Raw genomic sequence first — 18,614 nt, forward strand, 5'->3', positions numbered from 1 at the left:
ATATATATATATAGAGAGAGAGAGAGAGAGAGAGAGAGGGTGGTATCAATTGAGAACCCTTGTTTTTGTTAAGAACTTAAAGAACTCATCTAAGCCATTTAATATTTAATCAATGGCTCTAAAACATAGTGGTATATATATATAGGGTTGGTATCAATTGAGAACCCTTGTTTTTGTTAAGAACTTAAAGAACTCATCTAAGCCATTTAAAATTTAATCAATGGCTCTAAAACATAGTGGTATATATATATAGGAAAATGATCAAGAGAGAACTCCTATTTTGGGAGAGAACTAAGGAACACTTAACTCAAGGGTTATAATTGTAAATTTCCTCCAATAAAGAACGCATCTGCTTGTGGATCTATGTCAACACAAATCTCCTTTCAATAGAGATTAACACCTGCAAATCACAGATCATTACAAATCAATTGTTCTGAACACAAATCATAGATTAGTACAACCTTCTAACATGTCAATTGCAGGCATTTCAATTCGAATATTTAATTTCTTTCCCTTCTAATTTAATCCTTAAATTGATTGATAATATATGCGTGTTTTATGTATAGATTTACTAGTTTAATTGATTAATCACAAGTTACGATATGATTAGTAGACAATCGATTGTTAATTATGAGTTCGTCTAGAACTAGGAAGACAAAGCCCACAAGTTGAGACTGCCTACAAACTGTTTGATGAAAAGTCTCAAAGAAAACGAGTTGATAATCAATGAATGGATAGTTAGTTAATGATGTGTAATACATGTATTACTTACTCAGATGTTTAATTGAGACTGCCTACAAACTGTTTGATTAAAAGTCTCAAAGAAAATGAGTTGATAATCAATGAACGGATAGATAGTTAATGATGCTCTTGAACAAAAACTGCTATAAGTTTAAACTTTGATTCATGCTTATGTTTTTGGCTCTGTTAATTTGATTTTTAAACATGTAATATGATAATTACCGACTCATATTTTTAATAGGTTAAAGTATAAAGGGAATAAATGAGATCATCATACTCGCAAACATGGTAACATCATAAAAGCTTTTTATATATTTGATTACAAATTTTTGTCAGGCATGAAAAACCTGGGTAACCCTGCCTTGGCCCAGTACCCGACCTGAAATCAAAAATACAAGGGAGATATAACCTGACCAATAACTGAATGTAATATTGCAGGACCAGGTTTCACCTTTTTCGGTCTGGGTAGTCGGGTTTTTCCTCTAATTACGTTGGCTCGTATTATTTAGTATTACACATGTTTATATTACTATCAGTATTACATATATGTAATAATAAAAAAGTGATGGCCCGGTTACTGACCTAAACAAAATATACAAGGGATATCTGACTTGACCAAGAACCAAATGTAATATTGCATGTCTGGGTTTCAGTCTTTTTCCATATGGGTAACCGGGTTTTTCGGTCCACCCCTAAATATAATGATGTGTAATACATGATTACACATGTGTCATATCGAGTATTAGAGATCTTTGTATCATTGTTAGTATTACGTTTACGTAATACTAAAAAGAAATATTAATATGCAGTTTGTTGACTGTTCAAGCATTGTATCATGCAGTTTTGGAGTTGACTTATGACCATATTACTATGCTATATCGGCGTAATACTAGTATTACATATGTCTAATACCGAGTACTTGAGTATTGCATATGCGTAATACTGAGTATTGCATGTACGTAATACTGTTATTATTACATATTTTCTAATAATGCAAAAATAAAATTAAAATAATTCTAACTTTTAGATATTTGTATCTTTTGTGTGTAGATAACATTGCTTTCCTCAAATAAACGTTGTTCATGCATTGAGACTCTTAGTTTTGGACAATTATTAAGCTAAGAGTAAGGCAAGATTTGGAGATACAAAGTGGAGGATAATTTTTTAAGAGATAAACGTACAGAAAAATCAGGCATTGGAGAAAGCTTATTAACATGACAAAATGAGCAAGAAATAAAGGTGGTATATTTGTCGACGATGACTACCTTTTATGTTTAAATATTTGTACTAGACTCATACATTGGATAATGAATGCTTTTCTCATTATGTTTGTATTGAATAACGTATTGTATGTTTGTATTACATACGTGTATTGATTGTTTTACTTCCATTTTAAACACTATATACGCGTACTCCATAATATACAACATTCGTTCAACATTATATGTTTGTATTGTGTATGTGTAATGTATGTTTGTATTGCAAATATATATACATGCAGTTATGCACATGTGAATACGAGTTTTAACAGTTACAGTCGGCTACAAACTTCATATATCAATTATTACACCACATAAATATACTATACCATTCATATTCAAATTCAAATTCAAATTTAATCTCATGCTCTGACAAAGAGATGCACAAGTTTCATCATACACAACAAGATAAAACTACTAAAAAGACACCCTTTTAACTAGTCCCATTGTTGAATATTCCATTTTCGTGTCTTCTTGCATTTTCTATCACTTGTTGCCTGCATACATTTGCATCTGAAAAGCAAAATACTAGCGCCATTAGTTGTTCTAAATATTTGAACTATTCAATATTTCTAATATCTTCATTGATGAAATAACAATCAAAAACTTCATTCTTACCCTTGAAACATTCCATGTGCTTTAGAGCAGACACACTACATTCCATGAATATATCATTTGCTATTAATACAAAAGTAATGCATATATGTAATAAATCAGGCAATTGCATATATGTAACACAACATAACCCATATGCATTTAGTTTATGATAAATGCATCTATGTAGTAAAATACCTTGAAACATTTTATATTCCGCTTAGAAAACGCGCTGCATTATGTGAAGATGTCATTTGCCTATTCAAACAAAGGTAATGCATATACGTAGTACATTAAACAATAGCAATGCATATATGTAATACAACATAGCCCATATACATTTAGTAGCCGATAACTACATATGTGTAATACAATTCCTTGAAACATTCTATATGCCTATTCAAACAATAGTAATGTATATTATGTATACGACAGGCTATATATGTAGGTAATAGATTAGTGATGCATATACGTAATAGATACATGTTGCATGTATATAATACAACAGACAACATATGCACATAATAGGTAAGTGCACATATACGTAATACCATGGACCAAATATGTATTTAATAAACAAGCACCTTATACATGTAATACGACAGACTACGCATGTGCATAGTAAATAAGTGTTGCATATATGTAATATAACCTGCACTTCATATATCTAATACTTGATAGATCATGTAAAATACATGAACTATGATCAATAAGCGCACAACTCATAGCTTTTATCTATATTTAGTGTACAAGTTAATGTTCATCGACACTCTATTATTCTATTAAATAGAATAAAGCGAAAAAATAATTACTATTTTCAACACTGCGTATACACACATAACCTAAATATGCAGTAAAATACATCATTTATATACTACGTCAATAGTGCATAACCTAAATATGCAGATTAAATTCATCACATATGCAATATAAATATTACATATATGCATTATTAGGTTAAATTTATCTCATCAATAAGTTTGTATTCAGATTCAGCAAATTAGTAAAAAAAAAAAGCATATCCAGCACATTAATATAAAATTCAACAAATTAACAATCAAATTCAGCATATTTTACAATCTAATTCAATAAGCTACAATCAAATTCATATATTAATTAAACTAGTAATCAAATTTCAGCAACATAATCAAATTCAACATCACAATCAAATTTAGCAGATCGACAATCAAACTATTGTTATTCTTCTGATTTGTGCCCGATTTTACAACAAATTTGGACTAATCGAAACCCTAGATTACCAATTTTGCAACAGATCTGGAAGAACTGAAACCCTATATTACCAATTTTGCAATATATATGGATGAATCGAAACCTTAATCGGTGAGATTATGTGTGAAATTGAAGATTACAATCGTTTACCTGTTATTGTTCTTCTGATTTGTGCTTGATTTTGAATCAGAATTCAAAGAATTAGACGAACTGAAAACCCTAGTTATCAGAACAGATCATGGATTGAAGATCTGGATTGGATTTTTTGAGATGGAAGGGATAAGGGTGATTTATAATTTTGGTTAATTCCAACTTTACCCTCCCTCAGTAAAAAAAACCCAGCACTTTATTTTTTCCTTTTTCTTTTTTTTTTCCGGCTTTTATCTATTAAAATCAATGGTATTATGAGGAGTTCTCTAGTTCTCTCTTTAAGAAGAGTTCTCTCTTGATCCCACCCCTATATATATATATATAGGGTTGCGTTTTTGTTAAGAACTTAAAGAACTTATCTAAGCCATTTAATATTTAATCAATGGCTCTAAAACATAGTGGTATATATGTAATTTAGTTGAAGACTATGAATACTAAATTAATCATAAAAAGGGTAATTGTTTTTAACCTTCCCCTATTTTTATCTCACATAAAACAATTTGATTTTGGAAACCTGATAAACTCATTCCCAGAATCCCACCACCGTAGCCGGTTAGTTTGCATTGAAGGTCTGCATAGATTGAGAATTTATTCTTCTTATCGATTGCATTTATCTTTCCTCTTAACCTGCGATTGAAAATACGGTTACTTTCAGTTGATCCATATTTTGATTTGGGGAAATCATCGATTCGATCCATCAGGGATGTAGTGATTTCGTAGTTCTCAGTCTCAAGAACTGCATCCACTCTCTTCGTCAATGTATCACTTTTGTTTTTTTCTTACTGTACGACACTATCTATCTTTTTTTATGTTGATTTTTAGTTATGGATCTACTAAACCGCAAGTGATTTTTTTTTCTTTTATAAGAATGCTGCAAATAATTTATTTTCTTTTTATGCAGATCATTATGCTTACACAGAAAATTTACACATTACACAAATATTCATTTTTTATTTGATTTGTATTGTAATATAGATATAACCTTTTGGAAGAAAACAATCAAAGCCCATGCTAAACATATTAATTCGATATGTGAAATATGGAATCACTTTAGGGTACTTAAATTTCATGCTTTATACCTAGAAGTCTAGAACAATATTGTTTCCTTATTATAAATAGGATGTACATAAACTCTATTATTGTTTAGTTTACATATACGTAAAAAGTTCATTTACATATATGCAAAATAAGATTCCATACAGTAATAATTATTATTTCAGTTTGTATTTGTTTTTAATTATTTTAAACAATTTTTAGATTTTAATGTTGTTTGTTGTTTAACAATTGTAGATACTAGTTTTATTATTAAAATGATTAAAATTAATAAGTATGTTCTTTATCTTCTGGTTCTCTTTATATATCTTAGTGTTTATTTTGGCATTGATGCCATTTTTTTGTTGTTGCAGGTGTTTGATCCATTTGAGGCATTCGTGTTGTAATCGAAATACTAAGAAATTGACCAAAAAAAATAATAATAAGGGGCGAGTGAAATTGGAGGATGTGTATGTTAGGGAAAAAAAATCAAAAATACATTTAATTATTTGGTAGTTTTTGTTTTTTATTATCTGTACTTGTATAGCTTCAATGCACATACGTGTTAATGTAAATTTGAATCATGACTTTGATTTAGTTAAGATTGATTCGATGCACTTCTTATATTGTGCAATGTGTAAACATCCTTTTTTGTTTCACACATATGTAAGTGGGCAATGAGTTTGAAAAAAGCAGTGCGTCGCAAGATTTACATATACATATACATACATACATGTAAATAAATGGTTGGATTGAAATTAGACTCTTATTTTTAGTTTGAAGATTTTACATACATGTAAATACTATATACATACAAAAAACATTTACAAATTGGTTTGAAGAAATTAATGACCTCTTGAAAAGCAATTTAATTATGTAAATACGTAGAATCAGAAAGAAATGAGTTCAAATAGGAGAGAGAAGAAAGTTTATTAGTAGTTAATTAAGTAGAGAGATAACATTTTGTAAATTACAATTATACCCTTTTCATTTATAAATAAATTTTTAATACTAAAAAAAATGAGTGGTTTATAATGGTTCTTAAAGTACTTTGGTGGTATATCCATGTGCGTTTGGAACTAACTATGTGGTGGTTCGTTGTTTATTGGGCACCGTACTAAATGGGTTAATTCATGAAATTATGTACACAAAACTAGTGACATTTAATTTCTGGCCCATCACATTGTGTTACGTGACATTTAATTTGTTAATGGTTCACCCCCTTGTGTCAAGCATATATAACCTTTTGAAAGTCGTTAGGAAAGTTTGTGTTTTGGGTTAGCCGGTCCCACATAGTCATGTAAAATTGTTTTACAAGGTTGTTTCATTTGATTTATTTAAAATTGTAGCTTTTGAAAGAAAATCACACGGGGATACCACATAGCTATGTGAAGAACATTTACATAGTCAACTCATTTATTAGTCGCTAAAATCATTGGTGAGATTAGAGCATCTCCCTTAAAACTCAATCAAGCTAATCACATCCTACATTCTCTCTCCTCTTCACCCTACCTCCCTCTTTCTTCCTCACAACTCACAAGAACCGTTTGAAATTTCAAACACTTTGTACTCTCTCTCTCTCTCTCTCTCTTCTAGCTAGACCTCCATGTGGACGTAGACGATGGAAAACATGACCACCAAAGATGCTTTAAAGTGAGCTAGCTCATGTATGTCAAAATACGGGTGAGTTTTACATCTCATGGGTTTCTTTTGACAATAACCAAGCTCTTGTTTAAGATCCTTCTATAGTTATACATGTACTTGTGCCTTTTGTTCTAGTATCTTACCTTTTTATTATATATATATATATATATATATATATATATATATATATATATATAAAATGGTTAAAATAAAAAGACATAGTTTTGTAGGAATAGTAGGAATGATATTAAATTTAGAGTTAGGAAACTATGTAGCCTAAATCCTAGATTTTAGGAAACTATTTGGTAGTTTAAAAACTACCAATCTCAACCACTAGATCATAGATTTAAGGGTTTAGATTTATTCTTACTCTTCCGAGGAAACTATTTCTTTTTATTATAACCCACTCATATATATATATATATATATATATATATATGAAATCGTACTTTCATTTCAAATAAAAAGATCCAATTACAATAAAAGACAGGTAAGCGGGCAACAAGCTGCGCCGCCACCCCCTTTTGAATGGCAAAACCCATCCTATTGAAAACAAAATTATCGTTCTACGGCATAGTTGAGTTACTATGCACGACTCGCTGAACTCTTTTTAGAAACGTAGCAACATTGGGTGCAAGAGACCCAAATGTATCAAAAGCAAAAGGAATGAAGGTGTGTTGATTCTCCACACACGCCTTACACGCCTTCTCGTGCTTAGCAATTTTTTTTGCTTCTGCCTTTAGCACGCCTGCCTAGCAACAAACTCGGTGTCCCTAAGCCCGACAAGAGAGGACACCCCAGTAAGATCCACACAAGCATGATTCCCCTCACCCATCTAAAAACAAGAATGTCCGATGATCGAAGAGTAGAACTTACTAGTAGTCACTTTATATATACACACTTTCATCCCCGTTAAAAAATATTTGTATGTATGAAACTATTCTCTTTAGTATCATCTCAAAGGCCAAAACTTAATGCATATGACATATAACCTGTATAAAACGATGGTTGATTACTCTTGATTCTAATAACACGATGGTTGATTACCCTTGATTCTAATCACTTTTAGTGGTGAACAAAATTAGTATTAAAACACCTGGATTTAAGAAGAGGAAGATTGATTTTGGATTAAGTCCTACGAGACAGATTTAAAATAAAATTCATAGAGAAATGATTTAAACTAAAAAAAGAAATTACCTCATGTTTATTTACGAAAGAGACTTAAACATTGGCGCAATTTTTTAAGGTGGTCATGACGCCACAACAACGTCTCCCATTCAAACAATTCATTATCTTCTTCTTCTTCTTCTTCTTCTTCTTCAATTGAACTGAATTGAAGCATCAAACCCACCACTGAAAATGCAGCTCCTAAAATCTCCATTCCTAATCTCCACACAACCAAAGGCACTCGTGTCCGTACACGCGTTTCAATCAAACCCCCACCTCCCGAATTCGACTTCAAGACCCAAATCCTATCCGGGTCTCGAGCCATAATCACCCAGACGCACCCGGAGCTCCTCGATTTGGCCGATGAAGGCAACCTGGTTGTCATCGGAAAGGATCAGTTCGGTCCGGTTCCGGAGTGGCGAGCTGAGTTTGTGGAGCCGGAGGTTATCTGGTTGCTGGGTACCAACCATGTGTCCGAGAAATCGGCGCTGGATGTAGAGCGAGTTGTGCAGACGGTGAAACCGGATAATGTTGTTGTTGAGTTATGTAGAAGCAGGTAATTTTATTGATTATTGGGTTTAATTTAGTTTATAGGGTGTTTGGAGACATTTTGTGCTTATTGGTTTTAACCGGTTTTGAAAATTCTAACCAACCGAACGGAAAAAAGGTATAAATAATCACCAAACAGATGGCTGGTTTGGGCCGTTTCAAACCGAACCATGAACTTTTCGAGCGAAAAACAGATAAATTTACACTAATTAAAAAGGGAAGGGGCCCCCTGGCCCTCATTATACTTCACCATTGATTAAACACGCATAGTTAAGCGCTTACGTTACATGGCGCCTGAACACGCGTAACCGGTGCTAAAAACCAGAAGCAAAGCTGAACTGTAAAGTGATTTCAAATAAACCATTTTCTAAACCAACCTGTTTTGGCCAGAAACCCGTTGCAACCCAAACCTGTTCTTAACCGAAACTCGTTCCGACCCAACCCACTTTACCTGAACCGAACTAAAATAACCCTTTGTTGAATTGACCAGTTTCGACCCTAACTCGTTCTGACCCTAACTCGTTCTGACCCGTGACCTGAAACCACCAAACTCAGACCCATTTGCCAGTCCTTGTTAAAACTAAAATACCGACTTTTTATAATGTATTATTATATTGTTAGACAGTTAAAACAAAGTGTAATCATGTGTATAGTCCAAGCTATAATAATTAAGTATTCAACTGAATATAAAACTTATATAGCCCCATATCCTACAGCCCGATTCTGTTTTTTTCAATTGGTTTTGAAAATTCTAACCGACCGAACAGAAAAAGTATAAATAGTCACCAAACCGATGGCTGGTTTGGGCGGTTTCACTGTTTCAAACCGAACCATAGACACTGTTACGTCTGTCTGTTAGTTTGCTACAGGATTTTCTTCTATACATGGCTTAACTAGACTTGTTACAGACATCATTTTCAGAGCAGGAATTATGTACGCATCAGCTGAAACCGAGACTGGACCAATGCTAAAATCAAATCCGTTTTCATTATCTGGTGCCGGGCTCTTTGGAGCCGTTGGTCGCAGCATCAATCTTGGTGACTATTTAAACATTTTCTCCTTTGACTTGCATGCTATGTTACTAAATTAACGAGCTTTGTTTGACCGAACAGGTGGTCAAACAGCTCTTGCATTGCATCTATTGTTAGCAACGTTTTCTTCCAAGATTTCTTCAAACATCAATCGTCCTTTTGGAGATGAGGTAAGCAGTGTACACACACACGCACACGTATATATATGTATGCATGTATATTTTTAAATAATCAGTTGTCCGCATTATATACAGTTTCGTGCTGCACGAAAAGCTTCTGAGGAAATTAGTGCTCAGGTTGTACTAGGAGACCGGCCTATAGAAATAACAGTATGTATCTGGTTGATATTGTGCTAGAATGTGATTATTCTATTGTGTTTTTGTATTCACATTATTTGTTATTTATTTTTAGCTTGAAAGGGCGTGGAACTCACTAAATTGGAATGAAAAACTAAGCCTCGTTACCTCGGTTCTTCGAGGCATAACTTCTTCAGACCAGTCAAAAATGAACTATAAGGTTTTAAATATACTAAAATGTAAACTATTACAATGTTAGTATTTACTTTGTTTTGCATAGAATGTTAAGCTGACCTTCAGTGTCATATTTCAGGAATCAACCACAGACGACACTGATTTTCAACTTTACGAGCAGTTGAGTTTCTCGTATCCGTCTTTGCTACAACCTTTGATACACGAACGTGACACTGTAAGTTTTTATCTTCATTTTGAGGTCAATGACTATTAACTAGAGCTGGCAGGACGGGAGGGTTGGCCGGCGGGTCAAAAGGGGTTCAGTAAATCGGGTTGACCCGGAAATAGGGGCTCAAACCGAAAATTCAGTTAGAGTTTCTGAAAACCGCTGGGTTTCAATTTTTTTTCAGGTTTTGGTTTGGGTTCGGTTATTTTTATTTTACCATTTGGAATTTGATAATTTTGGCCTGAAAAAAATAATTGGCCCAAAACAATACATTTGGGGCTAAATCTTTTTGTTATTTAATGATTAATTGATGCCTTTACATTTGGGCCTAAAATATTTTGGTAATTGGGTTGCACTATTTATTAAATTCTTATAAGTTACTCAACATTCAAAACTAAAAGTGGGAAATCCATAAATCGGTTCAGTTTTTTTCGGTTTTAATTTTTTGCCCGAAAATCCGGTTTTTACGTAAACATAAAACCAAACCATCAGTTTTTGTTTGTCAAATTTGTAACAAGTTTATTGTAATAAATACAATGGTACAGACAATAATAATCTAAATCTCTGAATGAAACGATATGGGATGTTGTGCATCTTAAAAAGTATATTTGAGACAACTTTCAACCTGTTTGGTCTGTTTAGTTCTCACTGAGACATGTTTCAGTTTCAAAATAATACAAACCGACATGTTCATTAAGACCCGTTTTTAAGTTTTAAAATAACAAGAAAGCTTGAGTTTTTGAAATGTTGGCCGAGTTTTGTGATGTATGGCATATTTGTTCCAGTATATTGCTTGGTCTTTGAAGCGAAGCAAAGCGGTAAGAAACAGTAAAAGGGTTGTAGGGGTAATTGGTAGAGGACATTTGAACGGTGTGATTTATGCACTAATCTCGGATCTTGGAGACTTACGGTTTCGTGATTTGGTAGGAGAGAGACCCGCAACAGGCGGGTCTTGGGTCGATACGGTAGTCAAAAACTTGGTGAGAGACACGATAATTGGGGTTGTGATATGGGCTTTGTATGAACAGCTAATGAATTGATTGATGTATGTAGAATGTTCTGTCAAAAGGAGTTTTGAGAGTCAACATCAAGCTGTTTTTATGCAACAAAAAATGTTTTTGTTGTAATTTGATTTGATTAAACATTGATATATGATTAAGCAAATAATACTATGTTCAGCAAATAATGTTAGAAGTGGGAACAACCGATTTCAAGTATAATAGTAGATTATTAACATTTTATAATTGTACTAATTAGACGGTTTACCCTGCATGCTTTCTCTCATCTGTTAAATCACATTAAAGTAAATACTGTGTTCTAGTAAATTATTATCGCTAAAATCCTTGCCTACTGTATGCCAATCATAGAAGCAACCTGCAAAAAAACTTACTTTTTTCAATATTGTGCTAGAGTTGGGTATCCCCCCCCCCCTTCCATTTTTAACGGACCCATATATCTTCATTCCTCAAGTATTGGAGACCACCCCAAGGGACCCCATCATAATTAAGAAAACCATCCAGCCCATTTTGTCACAGACTCGCAGGAGACTTGAATCCATAATATTCCTTTTTAAAGAAAATATATTTTAATTTCTCTATCTCAATCATTTAAATTAGGTATCAACAACACTAGCTAGTAAACTCATCTCAAACCAAATTGAATTCCATGGGCAAGAATATAATATCTTATGCAATAATTGTACAACATATTCATATATTTCCCTCACCTAATGTTTTCGTGAGTCTCTGATACATGAACTAGAAATACTTAACAATGTTTTCATAATAATTTTTTTTAACAGATATTGAAAATACCCTCAACACCCAAATGAGCTTCCTATGTTAACAGTCCATACTGATTTGATGCTCTAAACTTGACTTACCCAAGAACACTATTAATAAGGAAACCATCACTGTGTGAAAACCTATTTGAGACAGGTTTCAAACTTGAGACCTTATGATCTCAAGCCTTAACGATCAGTCTCATGTCATTAGACCAGAAAGCCAACTACCAGTGTCAGCCCAAAGGGGGTCAAGGAGGTTGACGGACCCAGATCCATTCTCCCAAGAAGACCATAATCGTGAAAAAAGAATTATATATATTTTATATATAATATTTTTGTTTTAAAATGCAAATATACAAAATGATTACTTGGTGCAATGGATATAGTAAATGTATAAGAATCCAAAGATCATGGGTTCAATTTCCAATTCTCATTGATATGTTTTGATTTTTGTAGAAAAAAGTTTCTTTTGTGTTTCGTATGAGCTATTTTAGTAACTTCTTATTATTAAAATTATATTTGCTTTGATCCGTTTTGTACTTTATAAATACATTTGTAAAGTTGTCAAAATTATTTATCAAATAATTAAAACGTGACTGACCCTTTTTATATTTGTCCCGAGTCTCAAAATTTTAAAAAGTTCATGAATACAAGCCTACCAACCACAAAATGTTTTCATTATTCCTATTTTCTTGATTATAGCTTTCAAGTTTCAACAACTTATGTTCTAACTCATTATGATGCTCATCTAGAACTCCACAACCTACTACAATACAATACACCTTTTCCCCTTACAAACATTACGTAACTTGATAAATTTTAAAAGTAATGTATTTTACATAAATAACTTTTAGCCACTATACATACAAAAGTAGTAGTATATTTTGATTCAGTCAACCGAAAAAAAAAAAAAAGAACATTTGAAAAAAAAATCCTAAACTTACCTTTAAAATCAACTTTAATTAGCAACAAAACCAAATTTAGACATATGAAGAGAGTTAAGGGTGTTAAATGTAAAGTGGTTACTATATACAGAAAGAAACTGGTAGGTACTCGCCGTCACTTTCTCTTTCTCCTTCTCCAGATAGATATTTTATTATCTTCGTCATCTCTGCAAATTAGGGTTTCCTCAAGGTGATTATAATAATAATACATCAAACTCTCTATTTAATCATCAAAATTAATTCAATTTTACAATTAAACGTCTTAGCCTTAATTTCATATATAAATGCCTCTATATTGTAGGATCTGATTGTGAATTGTTAAGCATTAATATCTTCAAATTCGTTATAAATGTTTTCATTTTACGTATATATGTTACGAGCGACTAGATCTGGAAATTTGTTGGGTGTTGTTATCTTAATTTTCCGTTGACCTGCGTGTTAGCTGCAATTTCGTTTCATTGTAACGTAATTCGTTATTTATTATTACTAATTTCAAAATCATGTTAATTGATTGATTTGTTTTATCCAGATATTATTTGCCTATTTGCATTTATAATCAGAAACTATTTGTTCTTTATCTCCGTAATTGTAGGCAATTCGGCTATTAATTTTGATTAATTGCTGGTGTTAGTTTGCTGTGACATTTGTTGAGTTACTCTATGCAGTCGATATCGGTGCTATAGCGGTTATTGGACCTCTAGCAGAATATTGGTAGCGATAATATCTGCTATATTGACCGATATATCACCGATATCCACGTTATCAGTTTTCTAAGTCTTAATTGTCAATTTTTAGTGCTTAATGTTAGCGTTTTAAGTCCTAATCTGTTCCTACTTGCTACAATTATTAGTGTTTTGTAAGTTGCAAAAGGTTAATTTGTTAATGGTAGGAGAGTATACTGAATTGTTAGTGTTAAATTGCTTCATATATAAATTCTGCATGATATTAAAATTACCAATTTCCCACCACGATAACCGATACCTCAAATGTCGGTCCATGGCCGATATTCGATATTTTTCTGCATTTATGTAATATTAGCTGTGTGCAGGTCTTTTAAATTGTTCATTCCATTTTCTTTTTGAAGGTGAAATGAGGCCTATTTTCTGTGGAAACTTCGAGTTCGATGCACGACAGGGTGATCTGGAGAGACTCTTTAGGAAATATGGAAAAGTTGATAGAGTCGATATGAAGTCTGGTAATTTGGCTTGTTATAACATTCATTTTTGTATCTTGAATTTTATTCCCCTAAAGTTGTTGTTAACCATATTTACTTTTGTTAACGTTAAGCATTGGAAGGCAGTTTTAATAGTACTATAGTAGTCATCTTCAATTAAGTACTTAAAAAGTTAATGACTGACTATAGTAGAATACTTGTTTCATAACACATTCTTCATACATTTCTAAGTTGGTTTAAGAGCATTGTGGAACTAATCTACAAAGATTTATGTTATTGTAATTCTGCTATTAAATGTATGCTTCATTTTATATATAATTTTTTTTGTTTGTTTGCGTACCCTTCTTGTGAACAAATTATACATGCACATATTCATATACATTTTGCTGGTAAGAATATGAAATGCGTTCCACACCACGACACGTGCGGACCCACAGGGCAGAAGTTTGGAGCATCCTATGTTATGAAGTCGAGTCAGCGTCTTCCGAATCACGCGACTTGCCCACCAATGGGCCTTATATTATGGGGGTATTTGGATGTTTTAAACAAGAAGAGTATGATTATTGACGTGTAATAATACCCCCATGCTCATAATTCTTTCACGCAGGATTCCCATTGGATGATCATCCCACGTTCCGATTCCGATTCCGATCCACTCTGGCATCACCACCACCACCATCACACATTCACCACAGACATTGTTGCCTTTCATTCCACGTAGTCCATTCCATCCTTGGATTCTAGTTCCATGACATCCCATTAGTTCATTATGCAAGGTCTGTTGCTGATTTACTTAGCTTTAAAAGATTAATCTTTTATACGAGGTTAAAAGTATGAAACTAAATATTCAGTGAGAAAATGGCCAACACAGAGTACAGTAGGTTCTATGCTTACACCGTGTCATACTCATTTGAATATATTTTTTTAATTTGTGTTTTTGCCTATTTTAGGGTTTGCATTTATCTACATGGAAGATGAAAGGGACGCTGAAGATGCAATTCGTGCACTTGACCGATATGAGTTTGGTAGGAAGGGACGCCGACTTCGTGTTGAGTGGACCAAGGTAACACTTACTGGGCGTCAATTCTTGACACGAGTACACAAAACGAAAAGAACAGGTTTTTGGGTTGGCTGACACGAGCCGTTGTCATAAATAGGCCTTCCCGAACGTGACCCGTTTAAAGAATGGGTCAACTCGAACACACCCTGTTAAAAAACAGGTTGACTTGTTAACCCGTTTAAGAGTTTTTAAAGAAGTTAATATATTGTCTTCTGAGATGAAAAGTGTTCAAATTTATGGTTAAATATTTTGATCTTTTAATTTTAATATAGCTGTTGACTTTCAAAAGTGAAATTAATTTCCCTTTTGGTCATTTTTATCTACTCTTCACTTCCAATAACTGCGATTTTCCATTTATTCCTATTCGCTCATTCCATTCTCGAGCTAAATATATAAACCAGTTTTTTATTATTGGAAATGAGAGAGAAATACACAAAAACATTTAAAATAGCTCAAATTACAAAAAAGGCTTTACAATAATTGGAGTAATTAATTGTTTAAATTGCTACTAAAGTTGCAACCCGCCAACCCGTCACGATTTACACCCCTAAACATACGTACAAATCTAACTTTCGGTCTTAATTATACTTTTAATTGTCTTTTTACTCTTAATTATTTCATTGTTTGATTTTGGCAGCAAGAACGCCACGCTAGACAACCTGTAAGCTCTAAACGGTCTTCATCCAATTCGAGGCCTTCAAAAACCTTGTTTGTTATCAATTTTGATCCATATAATACCAGAACAAGGGATTTGGAGAGGCACTTTGATCCTTATGGTAAGATTCTGAACATAAGGATTAGAAGAAATTTTGCTTTTATTCAGTTTGAGCTACAAGAGGATGCCACCAAAGCCCTTGAATCCACAAACATGAGGTATTTATTTACCTTTATTAGTTTATTGTAAACACTACTTTATTTCAATAATAATATTATACCCTTTGATGCGCAGCAAGCTGATGGACCGGGTTATCTCGGTTGAGTATGCAATGAAAGACGATGATGACCGAAAGAACGGGAACGACCCGGGAGGTCGTGATAGGTCACCTCGTAGAAGAACTGATGATCGGGGCAGGTCACCGAGTCCGTATAAGAGAGAACGGGCCAGCCCCGATTATGGGCGTGGACGTGATCGGGCCAGCCCTGATTATGGTCGTGGACGAGGGCGTAGCCCGAGCCCACACCGTAGGGACCGGTCCAGCCCAGATTATGGTCATGGTTTGAGCCCTGGTGCTAATGGAAAGGGAAGGTCCCGCAATGCTGATCATAGACGGGAACCCAGCCCGATTCCTCGAAGGGAGAGGGAAAGAAGTCGAAGCCCTCATGGGTCTGTCCCAAAGGCTCGGGCCAGCCCTGAGTATGAACATGGTGCTATTGTGAGTCCTCAAAGTGAAGGCCGGGTTAGCCCTAATGACTATCCTCGTGAACCTAGCTCGGAGCCGAAACCAGACGTACGTGACAGTCCGGGATATAGTGGAGCTGAAAGCCCACCTGAGCGCTACCGCAGGTACTTTTTTCCAAATTGAACCTAGGCCTGCAAACAAATTGAATGAACACGGACAGAAGCATGTATGTGTTCGTTTGTTTAAATTAAGCAAACTGGGGTTTCTTGCTCGTGTTCACTGTTTGTTCATTAATAGTATAAAGTGGACAATTCATGAACATAAACGAACGGCCATAACTGAGCTAAAACCAGTTAAAGTAAATGTGAAGAACAATGTGTTAGGCCTAAAAAGTTGCTAAAACTATGCTAAAGTTGTAATGGGCCAAAAGGTTTTAATGAATATAGAACGTAATAAATGAACGAACATAAACAAACGTAAACTAATGAACATGTACGAATTAAAATGAAAGGATGCAAACAAACATAAATGAACGAACGAGACATGTTTTCATGTTTGTTCGTTTATCTAAATGAACAGTTTCTTTTTTCATGTTCGTTTGTTTATCAACCAAACATATATATATATAGGGTTTGGATCAAACACAAATGAAATTAACGTGCTAAACGTGAAAATCAAGTAGAGTAATTATATATACAAGTAGAGTAATTATGTAATTACTCTATGATGTAATTATATAATTACTCTACTTGTATATATAATTACTCTACTTGATATGATGTAATTATATAATTACTCTACTTGATTCTCACGTTTAGCACGTTATATAGGGGAGGGTTATCCTAAAAATAAGTAGTTTCCTAGGAAGACTAGGAATAAATCATAGCCATTGGATCATGTTAATCAATGGTTGAGATTTAAAATTAGCAATAACCGACGTAGTTTCCTAGAATTACTCCTTTATCATTATAACCGACATAGTTTCCTAGAATTGTTCTTTCACTATAATTTGTAATGCCAAATGTCAAAAATTTGTTGGTTCTTACCATTCCTAGGAAACTCTTTATTTTTATTTGAACCCTATATATATATATAATATGATTGTTTTTGTTGTGGTTATGTAGTAGGTCACCTGCAGCAAGAGAGAGATCACGATCGCGTTCGTGATCAATCAAATGAGATGAGATGAAATGATGGATGTTGGTAATTGAAGTTGTGTTACAGTGTAAGTTGTCTGTAGGCTTCTATTTGAAATTATTTGCAAAAGAAAAGAGTGTAATGGATTATTTTTTTTTTACCTTATGTTAGTGTACTAAGCTGTTAAAATTCATAATTTAGATGTTCCTTTTGACTTTCTTGTTTCGTACTTTCTTCTAAGGTGGTTTGAATGGTTTTTTTCTTTCATAAAATTGTGAGCTTGTTTAGAACTTTTTTGGATTACCAGATGGTTTATTAGTAGTATACATATACGTAGAAATGTAGAATATATATTTGACAATGGTTGATTAACACCTTTAAAATCAAAGCCGTTGCTAAAATGTCAATATTGTTTATTAAATCTGCTTGAGTTGTTAAGTTAGTCTATGTTTTTGTTTATGAGTGAAAATATAAGGGTATTGGTGTCCTGTTGAGCTGGGCAAATCCGCTTTTAAGACCTGGAAACGGGCATGGTTTAATCGGGTAAAATTGGAACAGGGTAGGAACTGGACCCGGATTTTTGGGGGTATGGATGGATACCAATTAGAACCAGTTAGGGTAGGTCGGGTAGGCACGATTTATGGGGTATGGTCCATACCGTATGGATAGATACCAGTTAGAACCGGTTAGGGTAGGTTGCATATGGTTCCTAGTCGAAACTAGGTACAGCCTTTTTTTGTTTGTTTGTTTGTTTTTCTCTAAATTGATTTTAATTGATGGAACAATTTCTAACGGTGATATGGCCGTTAATGAACATTTGAAGCTAGAGGTGCACAAATCGGGTTCACCTTGAAAACCCGAACCGGTTCGGAACCGGTTTTTTCACACCGGGTAGAAAATAAAACCGGTTCCAGTCAAGAATCGGTTCGGTTCCTGACCCAAACCGATGCCCAGAAATGCAAACTTTTAGGAACCGGGTAGGGTTGGAACCGGACCGGTTATTACGTAAAAACCGGTTCCACCGGTTTTTTTTGAAATTCAAACAATATAGCCGTTAGAAACCGGTTCCAACGGCTATATAGC

The 18,614-nt window shown here is 33.7% G+C and overlaps 2 protein-coding genes and 1 long non-coding RNA gene across 7 annotated transcripts; 2 read left to right on the top strand and 1 right to left on the bottom strand.

The window, feature by feature from the left end:
• Positions 1 to 1,608: 1,608 nt before the first annotated feature.
• LOC143602826 (uncharacterized) lies at positions 1,609 to 4,280 on the bottom strand. Its single transcript, XR_013147923.1, has 4 exons — positions 3,975 to 4,280; positions 2,793 to 2,852; positions 2,619 to 2,678; positions 1,609 to 2,513 (listed from the first exon to the last, which is right to left on the bottom strand). It is a non-coding gene; the product is annotated as an uncharacterized LOC143602826 (long non-coding RNA).
• Positions 4,281 to 8,162: 3,882 nt separating this feature from the next.
• Positions 8,163 to 11,177, top strand: LOC143602827 (uncharacterized). 2 transcript variants are annotated; one of them, XM_077079815.1, is made up of 7 exons: positions 8,163 to 8,373; positions 9,275 to 9,403; positions 9,479 to 9,567; positions 9,652 to 9,726; positions 9,809 to 9,913; positions 10,007 to 10,102; positions 10,879 to 11,177. In XM_077079815.1, exons 1-7 carry the CDS (start codon positions 8,346 to 8,348, stop codon positions 11,131 to 11,133), a joined length of 777 nt encoding a protein of 258 aa, XP_076935930.1. In that variant the 5' UTR covers positions 8,163 to 8,345; the 3' UTR covers positions 11,134 to 11,177. The 2 variants fall into 2 exon arrangements, with proteins under 2 accessions (XP_076935930.1, XP_076935931.1); XM_077079816.1 differs by having other exon boundaries at positions 8,256 to 8,373; positions 9,288 to 9,403.
• Positions 11,178 to 12,921: 1,744 nt separating this feature from the next.
• LOC143602825 (serine/arginine-rich splicing factor RS40-like) lies at positions 12,922 to 17,755 on the top strand. Of its 4 annotated transcripts, none has more exons than XM_077079812.1 (6): positions 12,922 to 13,010; positions 13,905 to 14,015; positions 14,945 to 15,057; positions 15,692 to 15,927; positions 16,004 to 16,558; positions 17,519 to 17,755. In XM_077079812.1, the coding sequence occupies exons 2-6, from the start codon at positions 13,910 to 13,912 to the stop codon at positions 17,559 to 17,561; spliced, it is 1,053 nt and encodes a 350-aa protein (XP_076935927.1). In that variant the 5' UTR covers positions 12,922 to 13,010; positions 13,905 to 13,909; the 3' UTR covers positions 17,562 to 17,755. The 4 variants fall into 4 exon arrangements, with proteins under 4 accessions (XP_076935927.1, XP_076935928.1, XP_076935925.1 ...); XM_077079814.1 differs by lacking the exon at positions 12,922 to 13,010 and adding an exon at positions 14,602 to 14,770 and having other exon boundaries at positions 13,890 to 14,015; XM_077079813.1 differs by lacking the exon at positions 12,922 to 13,010 and having other exon boundaries at positions 13,836 to 14,015; positions 17,522 to 17,755.
• Positions 17,756 to 18,614: the final 859 nt, after the last annotated feature.

The sequence above is a fragment of the Bidens hawaiensis genome, unplaced genomic scaffold, assembly GCF_021521415.1.
Source record: "Bidens hawaiensis isolate Kalapana, Puna unplaced genomic scaffold, B.hawaiensis_p1.1 tig00059905_1, whole genome shotgun sequence".
Classification (NCBI taxonomy): Eukaryota; Viridiplantae; Streptophyta; class Magnoliopsida; order Asterales; family Asteraceae; genus Bidens; species Bidens hawaiensis.

Excerpts from the sequence above, each read along its gene's own strand:
- LOC143602827 (XM_077079815.1), top strand. The coding sequence starts at position 8,346 with ATGTTGTTGTTGAGTTATGTAGAAGCAG. Across the intron at positions 9,727-9,808 it reads ACCGGCCTATAGAAATAACA|CTTGAAAGGGCGTGGAACTC; the intron begins GTATGTATCTGG and ends ATTTATTTTTAG. Across the intron at positions 9,914-10,006 it reads AGTCAAAAATGAACTATAAG|GAATCAACCACAGACGACAC; the intron begins GTTTTAAATATA and ends GTCATATTTCAG.
- LOC143602825 (XM_077079812.1), top strand. The coding sequence starts at position 13,910 with ATGAGGCCTATTTTCTGTGGAAACTTCGAGTTCGATGCACGACAGGGT. Across the intron at positions 14,016-14,944 it reads TAGAGTCGATATGAAGTCTG|GGTTTGCATTTATCTACATG; the intron begins GTAATTTGGCTT and ends TGCCTATTTTAG. Across the intron at positions 16,559-17,518 it reads CCACCTGAGCGCTACCGCAG|TAGGTCACCTGCAGCAAGAG; the intron begins GTACTTTTTTCC and ends GTGGTTATGTAG.